The sequence below is a fragment of the Styela clava genome, chromosome 5 (assembly GCF_964204865.1).
Source record: "Styela clava chromosome 5, kaStyClav1.hap1.2, whole genome shotgun sequence".
In the NCBI taxonomy this organism is placed as follows: Eukaryota; Metazoa; Chordata; class Ascidiacea; order Stolidobranchia; family Styelidae; genus Styela; species Styela clava.
In genome coordinates this window covers 2,014,541-2,027,885 of record NC_135254.1, presented here as the reverse complement: position 1 = coordinate 2,027,885, position 13,345 = coordinate 2,014,541, and the positions used below count along the sequence as shown (strand labels likewise).

The 13,345-nt window shown below is 38.4% G+C and overlaps 2 protein-coding genes across 6 annotated transcripts in view; both read right to left on the bottom strand.

The window, feature by feature from the left end:
- The window catches only part of LOC120344714 (uncharacterized), a 79,579-nt gene extending 79,143 nt beyond the window's left edge, over nt 1–436 (bottom strand). For all 5 annotated transcript variants that reach the window (XM_078112903.1, XM_078112902.1, XM_078112907.1 and 2 more), the window contains exon 1: nt 300–436. The gene's annotated coding sequence lies outside the window, so the exon portion shown is untranslated. The remainder of the gene's footprint in view (nt 1–299) is intronic.
- Nucleotides 437–4,746: 4,310 nt separating this feature from the next.
- On the bottom strand, nt 4,747–11,216 carry LOC120344313 (putative palmitoyltransferase ZDHHC24). The gene is made up of 5 exons (XM_039413454.2): nt 11,025–11,216; nt 9,558–9,699; nt 8,650–8,844; nt 7,848–8,000; nt 4,747–6,989 (listed from the first exon to the last, which is right to left on the bottom strand). Exons 1-5 carry the CDS (start codon nt 11,185–11,187, stop codon nt 6,794–6,796), a joined length of 849 nt encoding a protein of 282 aa, XP_039269388.2. The 5' UTR covers nt 11,188–11,216; the 3' UTR covers nt 4,747–6,793.
- Nucleotides 11,217–13,345: the final 2,129 nt, after the last annotated feature.

The following is a 13,345-nucleotide window of genomic DNA, read 5'->3' as shown; positions in this document are numbered from 1 at the left end:
TCAAGCATACTTGTTTTTTCGTCTGTCATTTGCTGATTTGCCAAAGGCACTGAAACTAGAAGAGGAAGTGAAAACAAAGAAACTTGTATTGTGTAATAATTCCTGATTTCTCGCAATTTAATCGCCTATAAATCATATTAATAAACAAAATGTCGTTGCTGACTCCACAGTGCGATTTTTTGCAAACAACTGGAATTACGCTGCAACCGAAGGTCAAGAAAGTAATTCCACCACCAGTAATTTAAACAAAATTTGTAACAAATAAATTGCGTAAAAATATATCTCAAATCATTCATTACCTTGGTCAGTTCTCTCGGGATTCAAAAATATCAAATACTAAGCTGTAAAACATAAAATATAAAAGGATTACTTGGATTTAATTCACCAAAAATCAAAACCTAGAAACCAACAAACCGCCACTTTCTACAATGGCGGCCAAATCGTGACGTCACTAAGCACAACAAAGCGTGATGATGAAAATTCGTTCTTTCCGGTTTGACAAAATATACTCTGTTTCAATTCGAATCAGACAAAATGAAAAATTAAAACAAAATATTGAATTTTATTGGGAGTTGTCGAAACGATTGCAATATCTAACTGATGAAATAAGCATCAACGGATTTGTTGAATAATAATATTTGTGATCACTAGGTGTCTTTCCTGAATAACGCGACGGAAATTCCATTCAAAAATGCTTGAGTGAAGACGAAACGACCATTTCCGGAATGTTCGATATTATAGAGTTTTGCACCATTTCGTTTAATATATATATTTATAATATTAATTCTGTTTTGTTTCCAAAATAAAATGGTAAATATTACAGAAAAACTGTAAAGCATTCTTCAAAAACCGCAATCACGCATAAAATATAATTTCTTGGTCAAGTTCGGAGCATTTGTTAATTCATTGTGCATTTGTTTCGTTTTTATAATCCACATAAATGCGATACATTGAACGGGAAGCTCAATCAATCAATCAATCTTTTAAGCTGTGATTATGATCAAAAACGGCATGTAAATTTAAAATACTTCTGAAATACACATAATCCATTGGCGCACTGGATCCGCAGTTCGTACGTTGACCTAGGTCCCCTATCGCCGGTCCGGGGACCGGTGCCGTTCCGCGAAGCCTTTTCGTCGGTCCGCGGGAAATTTCATTTTGTTGTTTTTCTAACGTTTCAATCGCTTTACCGAAGCCGAAAAGACGAAGTTACGTTGGTGTATTACGCAATTTCTCTCCGGCCGTCATATTGCTTTTTTATACGAGCGGTATGTCCCGGCGACATCATGGCGCCGAGTAATAACACTTTTCGCTTTTTCGGCTACGATTCATCGCGAAAACGCTCCGTCAAATCTCGCAAGGTTCAGAAACCTGAAAATGGGCATGCGTGCTTTTCCCGTTCTGCATGCTTTTCTTGATTAATAAGTCGAAGTTACTTTGGTTTATTACGCAATTTCTCTTTCCGCGTCATATGGGTGTTTGATAAGTGCGGTATTAATAGCCCGGTGACGTCTTAGCTTGGAGTAATCACATTTTTCGCTTTTTCGTTTCCGATTCATCGCGAAAGCGCTCCGTCAAATCTCGCAAGATTTAGAAACCTGAAAATCAGCAAGCGTGCTTTTTTCCGTTCTGCTTGCCTTTTTTGAATAATATTACCATCCAAATAAAAGGTTATGAATATTTCTTTGTTCAAACCAGAAAACTGTCAAAAACAGTATAATATTCAAGAGCTGCACCATGACACCCAGCGAGATATGAACTTGTTGCGACCCTGCAGGTGGTCACGAGACGCGCAACAAAAGCGGAGGCCGCTGAGATATTTCCCGATGCACAGCAGGTTTTGAGCCAGATGCCTTGTTAGCAATGACTTTATCATTGTAATATAAATTCATTTTGTTTAGAGCGCGATCAACTGCAGAGGGATGAATATGATGAACCCGATGAAACCTATACTTTACAGTCCAGGTTTATAAAAGAATCATTGTCACAAATCATTCTTGAGCTCTCTTGATAACGAATACCCATCGCTAAGTAATCGAGCAATCAAACTGTTGTGCGAATTTTTAACCAGTTACTTCTAGCTTTATTTAAAACGAAGCAAATAAATTGACTGTGAACCGCTGCAGAACTACGTGTTGCAAAACCTTTTTTGATGTCTCGTTTGCAATCCTGTATTAGAAACGAAACAGTAGCAAAATTCCCACTGGGGTTGAATTGCGTTCGTACATGTTTTGGCATGTACATAATTTTTTTGTGATATGTGTGCCTTTTTTACGCATACTGCGTGCCCAGCACTGCATTTTTAACGCAAATATATGTTATTATTTTATGTTCCACCCATTTCAATTTTTGGCCGGCACAATATTTGATAGTTTTTCTCGTGTGAAATGTAAATGTACCGTTTTTTCTTTAAAAGCATAGTGATTGCCCGAAATTACGCAAATATATATATGTTATTCATTCAGGGTTATCAAGTCAGTGACAATTGTTGTCTTGTATTTTAGAGAGAAGGAGCAGAGAAAAATTATATTTATCTAACCAGTCGAAAATAAGAATAATTACACGAAACGGACACAACCTCCAAGGTATAAAAGTAAGCAGAAGTAAAGACCATAAAGGGCTCCCTCATTTCAGAAAATGTCACAACGTAAGCTGCATTAATATGTCCCGCTTCACATTAATCTAATAAATAACTTCTAAAACGCCAACGTGGTAGTCGTCGGCTGCAGTTCACGTTTACCTATTTGCTGCCGTCGTCTAACGCAGTGGTTCCCAACCTTTGTACCAGAGCGGACCGATAAAATTTAATAAAATGTACTCGCCGACCGGCAAAAAATTGAAATGAGTGGAACAGAAAGAAATATCATATATTAGGGTAATATTATGCAATGTCTGGCACTCACTATGCTTCTATTCTAGACAAAAAAGGCACACTTAAAAATATTTCACACGGAGAAAATCAAATAATGCGCCGGCCGAAAATTGAAATGGGTGAATCATAAAATAATACCGTATATTTTCGTAATAAAATGTAGTGCTGGGCACCCATTGTACGCCAAAGGTACACAGAAAACTCACATAAACAACATGTACATGCCAAATCATGTACAAACACAAGGATTGCAATAGGCGCTTCAAAAAAGTTTCTGCAGCAGCGTGCAGCCAATTTCCTTGCTTCGTTTTAATTAAAGCTAGTGATGAAAATGTTTTTTCGCATAACGAACTGATTGAAAATACGGACAACAGTTTAATTGCTCGATTACTTGGCGATGGGTATTCGTTATCAAGAGATATCCAATATTGTGACTGATTCTTTTTCAAATCTGCACTGTAAAGTAGAATCACAATTTTAATCAAGCTTTTTCTTTTCTATCTGGTTTATCCCATTCATCCCTCTGCAGTTGATCGACGCCTCAAACGAAATGAATTTACATTACAATGTCGTCGGTAACTTTTGGCGCAGGCGCAAAATCCTACTGTGCCTATCCAAAATACTGAAAAAGATCCCAGCGGCCCGTGTATTTTTGCGCGTCTCGTAACCACCTGCAGGGTCGCAACAAGTTCATATCTTACTAAAATATTATACTGCTTAACGTCTAATTTATAGTAAATCGTTCAAAAAATAGAGCAAAATGACGGTAGTAAAGTAAAGGCGTAAAAATTTATGCCATCGCAAATTTATCTCTTGCGGCGTTTAATTCAAAAAAATATTGCTGACTGTGGGGGTAAAGAATCAATAAATGTGAAAAATAATGGAAGCACCAAGGTTGCTGATAATGAAAATTTACAATGATGAATTCAGAATCAGTTTTCGGTCGATTTCGAAATATACTGTTCACGATTTCATTCCAAAATCGGATATTCAATGTCATACAACAAGTGCGCAGTTGATGCCGATTTTCTTTATGATATATATCTCGAAGTAGAAATTGCACATCGAACACTAAAAATTTGTCACATAAATGACGTTTAACAACGGAATCGGGTTTTCTAAAATTTCTCCACATGCCCGAACCACGCTGCCTATCTATTGCAGCAGAGGAATCATGAAACTATATCGATTCGTGAATAATTTTGGGCGATACCGGGATAAGAACACGCGAAATTGATTTACAACCGTTGTGACGTAACAAACTGAAATTATAATTATTACGTCAAACGTCACGCGGCGGTTAACCGGTTAATTTTACCCGGTTACGCTCAAAGTGTTTTCCCTAATATTCCCAGCCCTAGTAATCAGAGATGCGGTAGCGAGCGTATTCTTAACGCTTAGCACGATGCGCCACACCGCAGCTGATTCTTAATGCCTAAAATGATGCAACAACAGCCTAGCCATAATCATCTCCCACAATATTCGAACCTGCAAACCACACTTTTGGTAATCGGGCGTGCAATGTCAATATTCCTATCGCTTAGCACAAGAGTGGGCAACCCCAATACGGGCGCGCCATGTAATTGTGACTTGAAAAGTTACACATGGCCACACATGACAAGTGCACGAGGCAAAAGAAAGAGGTATGAAACGTACGCCTTGGAATAGAATGAGCGAGAAAACGTAAAGTTTTGATAAAGTCCCTTCTCATTAAAGTCTGTGACAACGTGAAATACACTCATACAGACCACCATAAAAATCTAACAAGCTCATTGCAGGGCATGATTGATTCACCCAACAGGCCGGATTTGGCCTGCGGGTTGTAGTCTGCCATGTCGAGCTTAGTGGATACGCCAACTCCAAACAGAGAATAATAGTCCAAAATTATAAAATTTAATCAACAGTGAAAAATCAAGGTATAATCAACATTCAACAGTATGAAGACTACATAACAACACACAGATTATGCTGCAATTTTACTAGGGTGAGAAAAGATGGTAAGGCAATTTCTATTCAATTACAATATACTCAATCCAATGGCAGCCTTAACCATCAGCTCTTGATCAGAGATAAAGATAATAAATAAAGATATTTTATAGAAAAGTAAATTCATTTTGGCATTTTATAAACTGTTACAAACTCAAGTAATTTTGCTTACATTACGAGTCATGTTTCCACATTATAAATATGCTGACCTAAACATATCATAGTTTATAATGTGTAAGTTTAATAATGCATATCTTCAATTAAGGCCTAAGAAAGTTCAGATCTAGAGAGAGTACCCACTTGCGTGACTTTAAATGCTGGCCATACAAAATGCTAGGGTATATCTTATCGGCTTTCCTCTCTGCTATGCTGAATACGAAGGAGAGCTGAGAATATGGCATGTTTTTGTTGGAAGTATATTTCCAAAATTTGGGGCTCCCGAAGTATGCGAACCAAGATGGCGGACATCGGAATGTAATATGTGTCTTAGGTTAGGGTTAGGCCATAATTTTAGGTATAAATACTACGGGAGGCTCTTGGCTAGTCTTCGAACTGATAATAGGACTAAAATAAGGAAAATTGGAAAAAAATTATCGCCTAACCCTAACCTGTTACCCATGTTACGTTCCGATGTCCGCCATCTTGGTTCGCATACTTCGGGAGCACCCAAAATTTTTTCTTCATTCCCTTAGAAGTGATTAAGGAAGGGAATGAAGTTAATTTAAGTCCTAATTTTTCTTCCAAATTAGCAACCTACTACGGATGAAAGTGTAATCAAATCCCAAATTTTTACATAGTAAAATGAAAATCCTTAACTGTATAAAGAAAACACATATCAAAAGCATGAAATCATACAAACTAAATAAATGATCCGAATAAGATTTACTGTAAAACGTAAATGGGTGCGATCAGGGGCGTGGCGAGAAATTCTTGAAGGAATGATTCTAAAATTTTTAATCGCCAAAGTCAGACCGTAACAGCTATAGGGTACGGCCGGTATCGTGGGTTTACAGGGGTCTTGAGGGTCTAAAACAAGGGGGGTGGTTGGTAGTCAGAATCCCCCTCTTGAAATTGAAAAAAAGCTCCATCGTGACTCGCTAGATGAGGGGTTCCCAAGCTTTTTTCAGGATGACCCCAAAGACCACTTTCAAGTGTCCAATGCGACCCCAGGTCAATATATAATTTTCATGAAACTAGAGCTTCTTTCACTAGACTTTTGAGTTTGGTCATGTGGTGGTATTAAGTAAAATAAGCTAAAACCAAACAGTGATGTCACAATAAGCACCTACATTCTCTATGTATAGCATAAACATAGAGCGATGCTTATGGACCTGTTTTACTGTAAGTCATGGTACAAATGGCTAAATTTAACATGGTTTGTCAAATCGTAGATGTTTTGTACATCCTCGATCATACCTCAGCGACCCCCATGACCTGTTTGCGACCCTACCTACTTATCACTTCGACCCAATTTGGGGTCGCGACCCCTGGTTTGGGAACCCCCAGTCTAAAAAGTGTGTCAAGCTTCGAAGAGGGGCATGTATGAAACAGAAAAATGCTTTTTTGGTACTCCCGAAGTATGTGAACCAAGATGGTGGACACCGGAACGTAGTATGTGTACCTGGTTAGGGTTAGGCCATAATTTTATTCCAATTTGCCCTACTTCAGTTCTATTATGACTTCGAAGACTAGCCAAGTAATATTTGTACCTAAAATTATGGCCTAACCCTAACCTGGTACACATACTACTTCGGAAGTACCCTTTTTGTTTACATCCGGCCCTCAATACCCCAAATTTCCACATAGACATTTGAAATATTGATTCAGGACTAACTACTTATCCTGTGCAGCAAGAAAGACTCTCGAATCACTTGGGCTTATTTGAAATTTCTTAAAATTATACTAAATAATGAAATAATAATGCTGAATTATGATTCACAATCCTTTCCCGTTCCGCTCTACAAATTCTTTCTCTTTGAAACTTATTCCATCCCCCGGTAGCGGACTTGGTATGATCGGAGAAATCCATGCGTATTTCCAATTTACGCCGAAGACTTGCGCAATATTTTCAGCTGCCCCCAAATCGTAGTTGAAACCAATCTTCTTGGCCATCTCATGGCAGGTTCTTCCCCTGTAGAATATGAAAAATTTAAAACGTGAAACCATTTTCCACACCTTTCTCTTCAAACTAGGCTAGATAGGCTAGAGCGTAGCCGGCCCAAAAATTGTGGGGCATCTACAGCTTTCTCGTTTAGTTTATTAAGTAATAAGAAAATTAATAGCAACACACGAAACCTCTGGTTTTCAGTAAATCATTCAGGAAGAGAGCAAAATGATGTTGGAGAAGACTATGAATTAATTTTATGTATTACTGCAAATGCTGTAAATTTTTTTTGAAAAACTGTTGAAAATTGGAGAGGGAGGGGCGTGCCCCTCAAACCCCCAAATTCCCCCCCCCCCCCCCCCCCTCATGGCAATTATTCCCCTGTAGTATATAAAAATTTTACACTTGAAAATTTTTTTTGTTATACTACAATGATTATCGACACCTTTTTCCTCAAACTAGGCAAAAGCGTGGCAAGCCCAAAATTTTGGGGGCCGAGGGCAATTTTTTTTGTATAATGACTTAGTACGAGACCATCATTGCATTCTTGTGTCATAATGTGCTCGGCATGCCACCTGGGGGGTCAGAACCTCCTTTTGAAATGTAAAAAAGCATATTTCTTATACCATGCATAGCAATTTTCGCATAAATTTATTTTTCCCTTATCACTGCGGTAAATGATTTGGCGATTTTCACTGTAGCTTTATGCTTTTTATAACTGTATAGCCAAGCAATAGCCATATTAGCAATTCATCGTGAGAATTTCTTAATTTGTCGTGTATATGAAAAAACTTTTTGCGCGACCTCAATAGATATCTGAAGTTGGTTATGTGGCCCGCCAACAAAAAGTGTTGCACACCCTTTACTAGGCCGAAGCGTACTTACTTTAACAGGTTTCTTCCGTGCCAACCCAACATCACAGTGCAATACATGAACCCTAGCAGACATATCGAGGTCATGATCGCCATTACAAATGTCTCAGATTCAGCATAACCGAGAACCCAAGCTAACCATGGTACGAACATCGTTAGTAACGTCCTGTAAAGATAGTTAAAATTGATTACTTCATAAAGGAAAGCGAAAAAGCATAATTTATTTCCATTAAATACTATCCCAAGTTTTAATCAGATAACTGATTCTCAACCAGAGAGCCATGGCCCACCGCCGAGCCAAAGATTCTTTTTGAGATGTGCCACAATTCTATTAAAATTGCTAGTTTAATTTGTGTCACTATAGTTAATTTTGATTGCAGTAGCATTGTATAATAATTGATGATGCTGTTTAACCATGGAACGAACATTGTTAGTAATGTTCTGTTAAGATAATGAAGATTGATTAGTTTGTGGAAATACAAAATCACATAATCTTTTTCAACAAAATAGTAAATTTAGTTTCTTAAATTATAGTTTTACTTCTCTAGACAAATCAATATGTAAATGGAACAGAAAAATAAAGAATGCACAGCTTGCAATCAGGAATATCCAGAAAATGAAATAGGCTATATTTAAAACTTGTTACTGATTTTGAACACATTCTAAAATAAATAACGTAACTGGTTCGTTATCCCCCCCTCTGGAATAAAATTCTATCTTATTAGAAAAACTATATTATTCTGTTTTGTTCCGTGCAGTGACTAGTTTGGAGCAATAACCTTCCCCCCTACAAAAAAGAACAAAATAAAACTTACTTTGGCTGTAATACATGGAACACCTCCCATACGAAATCGAAATTCAAAATATTTGAATAAAGCAGGGCGACCCACATATTCATCAGCATACTTAGAAAATATCGCATCGTGGCATGTCCGACACAATGTGACACAAGAACGCAGTGATGGTCTCGAACTAAGATGCATTTATGACATGTGAAACAGTGATAAGATCTGTAAATAATATTGAATAACAAATATTAGCAACATTTCTCGTTAAATACTTCATTTCCCATATTTTATAACTTTTCATTCCTTTCTCACTATGAGTAAATAGTACTTTATTTATTAATCTGTAATGGGTCCGATACTTCCATAATATGTGTACCAGGTTAGGGTTAGATCATAATTTTGGTTCCCCTACGAGTTCAGGGACTGTCTGTGTTAGTCGAGTGAACATACCCCTACCCATAGGCTTACGTCCCTTTACACAACTTGATGTAAAATAGACGAAAAAAACTAGTTACCTCCATATTGGTACACATACTTCAGGAGCGCCATGGATCCTTACGTTAGTACGAAAATCACACTCCTGCTTTTGTACAGTTCAACCGTTTTTTATTGTGCACATTAAAAATAACTATAGTGATAACCAAGAAAATTAGTAACACTACAGCACCGCCTTGTCCGGAGCAAACGAGTGTGTATATGTTAAGGTTCGCAATAAGAGATAATTGTGTGCAGAAGAATTAAGTTACAGCTTCCTCCACCATCAAGTCCACACATTTGAAACAAATAATTGGCTAACTAATCCCATACCCAACATATACTGATAACCGAACGAGAGGTCGTGGTTCGCCATATGATTGAGCCGTATTATTGGTTTTCCTCCTACCCGTGGTAAATATGAAACTCTTATCCTAAAATGCAGTTAAATTATATCATACCTTGGAGGAGCATTGGCTTCACATTTCCAGCAATATTTCCAACCTTTTTCTAACGAACTTGGCAGAACCCTGCTCCCACTTGTTGCATCGGTTGTAATAAATTTCCACACACTCAAATATGCGTTGATTAATATAAGAGTACCTTGAAAACATAATAATTTTGATTGAGCGAGCGAGACTATCAATAGGATTTACATATTTATCCCAGGGGAGAGGAAAGTCGATAAGACGGCTTATCCATATGGCGAACCACGGCCTCTCGTCCGGTTACCATTCCAAGTCGGGTATGGGATTAGTTATATTGTTTGTTTTCGGAAGCATGGACTTGGTGGTGGAGGAAGCCGTTACCGACCAGCGGTCACGTGAACCACCCAACGACGGCGAGGAGTCCAGCAATCCTCTCGCACATAACCATCCCTACATGGGATTCAAACCTGCGAACCCACGCAGAGTAATTAGAGGTGCGGTGGCGAGCGTATTCCTAACGCTTAGCCCGTTGAGCTACACCGCCGGGCCGTAACAGTAGCTCTCGGCCACTGCTTCTCAATCAGTGGCAATGGTCCACTTCCGAGCTACAGAAACATTTTCAGGTGGGCCACAAACCTGTTAAAAAGTGTCAGATCTAATGATAAGTTAGTTAAACTTGATTGAATGATGATGGTGTTTTTGAATTTGAGTAGTAATTCTCAGTTTGAATATTAAAATGGAAGTGCCTTCTTTGAGATAATATTTTTTGTAGTTTTTCCATGCAAGAGGGTTAATGGGCCAAAGAATTTTTTGTGCAACAAAAGTGGAGGCGCAGTTCTTACCACTTCCTGGCAGCTCCTGCCACAAACGAACCGCGGCAGCTCTTGCCATGGTTTTATAGCGCTATCCAGTATTCAGTAATCAGTATTAACGGTATATTCACAAATTAATGTACCAGATTTTAATTGATCATGTGGAATTATATCTACTTAAACCCTAACCCCAAATCGATCAAAACTGTATCCATAAGAAAAACGTTCCAACTTACCCAATATTTGTCACCATAATAGACAGCCCTGTCTTTACGGCCCACCTGCCGCGGTTACGGCAGCAAAATTTTACCTGCCATTGGTTTTCAATTTGCTGCCGCGGTAACGGTAGCTCGACATTGGTTTGTGGCAGCTAATAAGTCAGTTGCCATGAGTTTGGCCGTAGCGGCCATGGTATGGAAATACTGCCATGGTTTTGCGGCAGCTGCAGATGCCACAGAATACTTAAAACTGCACTTGCAAAAGTGGGCCACGAAAGAAAAAGGGTTGAGAACCACTGCCATAGACATTTCAAGATTTGCCATTGGCCTAAGATAAGAATATTCTATCCTATCGAAAAATATCATGAAGAATATTAATAAGGCACAAAAGAATCAAATCAGTGGTAACCAGGAAATCCTAGCGAAAAATACTAAAAAATATGAAAAACTGACAAAAAATTAAATCTTACCAAAAAATATATGAATTCCTTTATGAAATGTTGGATCTGACGCCTGAATTCTTGGTAGAATGATGAAAAATTCAAATAAATAAACAGCTAGCATAAGTCCAGTGAAAGTGAAAAAAATTATCTTTTCGTTTCGAAATCGAAAGAACTTTTTCCTTGGCTCCATTTTATTTTGTAATTAATTTTACGATTATTAATTCTGTTTAAAATAAAAATATATCACATGGTGAACCAAGACATCTCGTGCAGTTACCACTTAATCCATTTTTTTTCACTGTAATTATGATGCCTGCGCCAGAGTATCTTGTTCTGATAGAAACTTTCCTCAGGCTGTTAGGGGTCGGTCGACTTTGTCTTTCCCGCCCGCTTACACTACAGGCTCATGATTATATTTTATGGTTATTGTTTGTTTATTCTTATTGTACTTATATGTAATGAAATATTCGGAAATAAATCATTATTTATTTATGGCAAAGATAAGTCCAGGTCTGGGACCGTCCAGCAATCCCCTAACAAATACCGGTACGGTACCTTATCCCCGACAGTAATCTGAAATATGATCATGGGAAATATCTGAAAAGTATGGGAAATGCTATAAAAGAATGGGATTCGAATAATATATGAATAAGAAAAAACCCTTTTTATGAAATTTGCCCACGGCAAAATCACATGCACTCACCCAGAAATAAAGGCGGTTGCTACTACATAACTACACTGGGCAACCGCTTGCAGAATAGATAGATAGGCTAGTTTATTTCGAATGAATGAAGACTTCCCTTGGCAACACCTTATAATTTAAATTCTGTGCGTATTGAACATTTTAACCTTTGCTCGTTCTCCTAATTTTATTATCATTTTATATCAATTTTATCATCTCTAAATGAACTGTTAAGGGACCGGTACACCCTGCGCTGGTCAGTACTGCAGTATGTAACTGCGTCCGGTGATAGACAACCGCCAACTTACAAAAACGAACTGGCAGTGAGCAAACGCGTGTTCCCGGAGACATAACCAAAGCTGAGTGGTCCCGTTCTGGAAGTTTGATTAAAATGATGGTTTCAATCATGTAACTCGGTTTTTAGGTGCCAACTATAAAACACTTGCAAAATGAGCATCCAAAATTTTGCAATAGTAAAGTACAGAGAGAATTTTTCTGGGGTCAAAGAAACATTGGCTCGGCGGTGTGGCGCATCGTGCTAAGCGCATCTCTGATTACCCTTCGTGGGATCGCAGGTTTGAATCCCATGCGGGGATGATCATGTGCGAGAGGATTGCTGGACTCCTCGCTGCCGTAGGGTGGTTCACGTAACCGCTGGTCGGTTACGGCTTCCTCTACCATCAAGTCCATGCTTCCGAAAACAAATAACTGGCTAACTAATCCCATACCCGGATGAGAGGCCGTGGTTCGCCATATGATTAAGCCGGCTCTCCTCTCCCCTAGGATAAATATGTAAATCCTATCCTATCCTAACATCCATTAGGATTTTCCTATCTTATCTTGGACGAGAGGAAAGTCGCCGTGCCATAGCTAACGTACCACCGAAAATGAAGATGAGAGCAGTTCACGTAACTGCTATGGTCACCCCAACAATTTAGACTTCAGCCATTCACACTTGCACTGTTAACTCAAAAACAAAGGCACAGGGATGATTACGAAAAACTAAGTAGTTCACCAAAACTCAATCTCACCTGAACTGGAGGCCAAGGGAGATGTGCGGTATTTTTCTAGTGGTGAAAGTGCTAATTTATCTATCAGGTAACGCATCTCTGGTTAAAATTGCATAAGCTCACCTCACACCGAGCTTTATAAATAAGATGGGCAATACTGAACTTGAAATTTTTTCGTCCTAAAAATAGTGGTTCATCACCATAATATTATATATCATTACTTATACAGAGCCAACCAGTGGTGGAATTCAATTTTTTTGTCAGCCGGACTCATCACAAAAGTCATATTTTTCACCAGGTTCTGTTACAAAAAGTCATTGAGAGTAACCAGTAATGCTAACTGGTTCGCTGATCTCATAAAATTCTGTGAGACGGTTCTATAGAACCGGTGCGAACCGGCTAAATCCCAACCACTGCCCCCATCCCCAATAAAAACTTCTCCGAAAATAATTTTACACTTTCATTTAATTTCACCGAACATTAAAGATTCATTTACACGAATAGCACAGCAAATATCCCCTCCGGCCACTAAATTTATCTTATGCACCCCACCAATGAGGTTTTAAGGAGCATTTTCATTCGCTAGTGGCCGAGTAAAAGCCCAAATCTGGCAATTGGGGTGAAATCAAAATCCAATCCCCAAATTGTACTTTTTG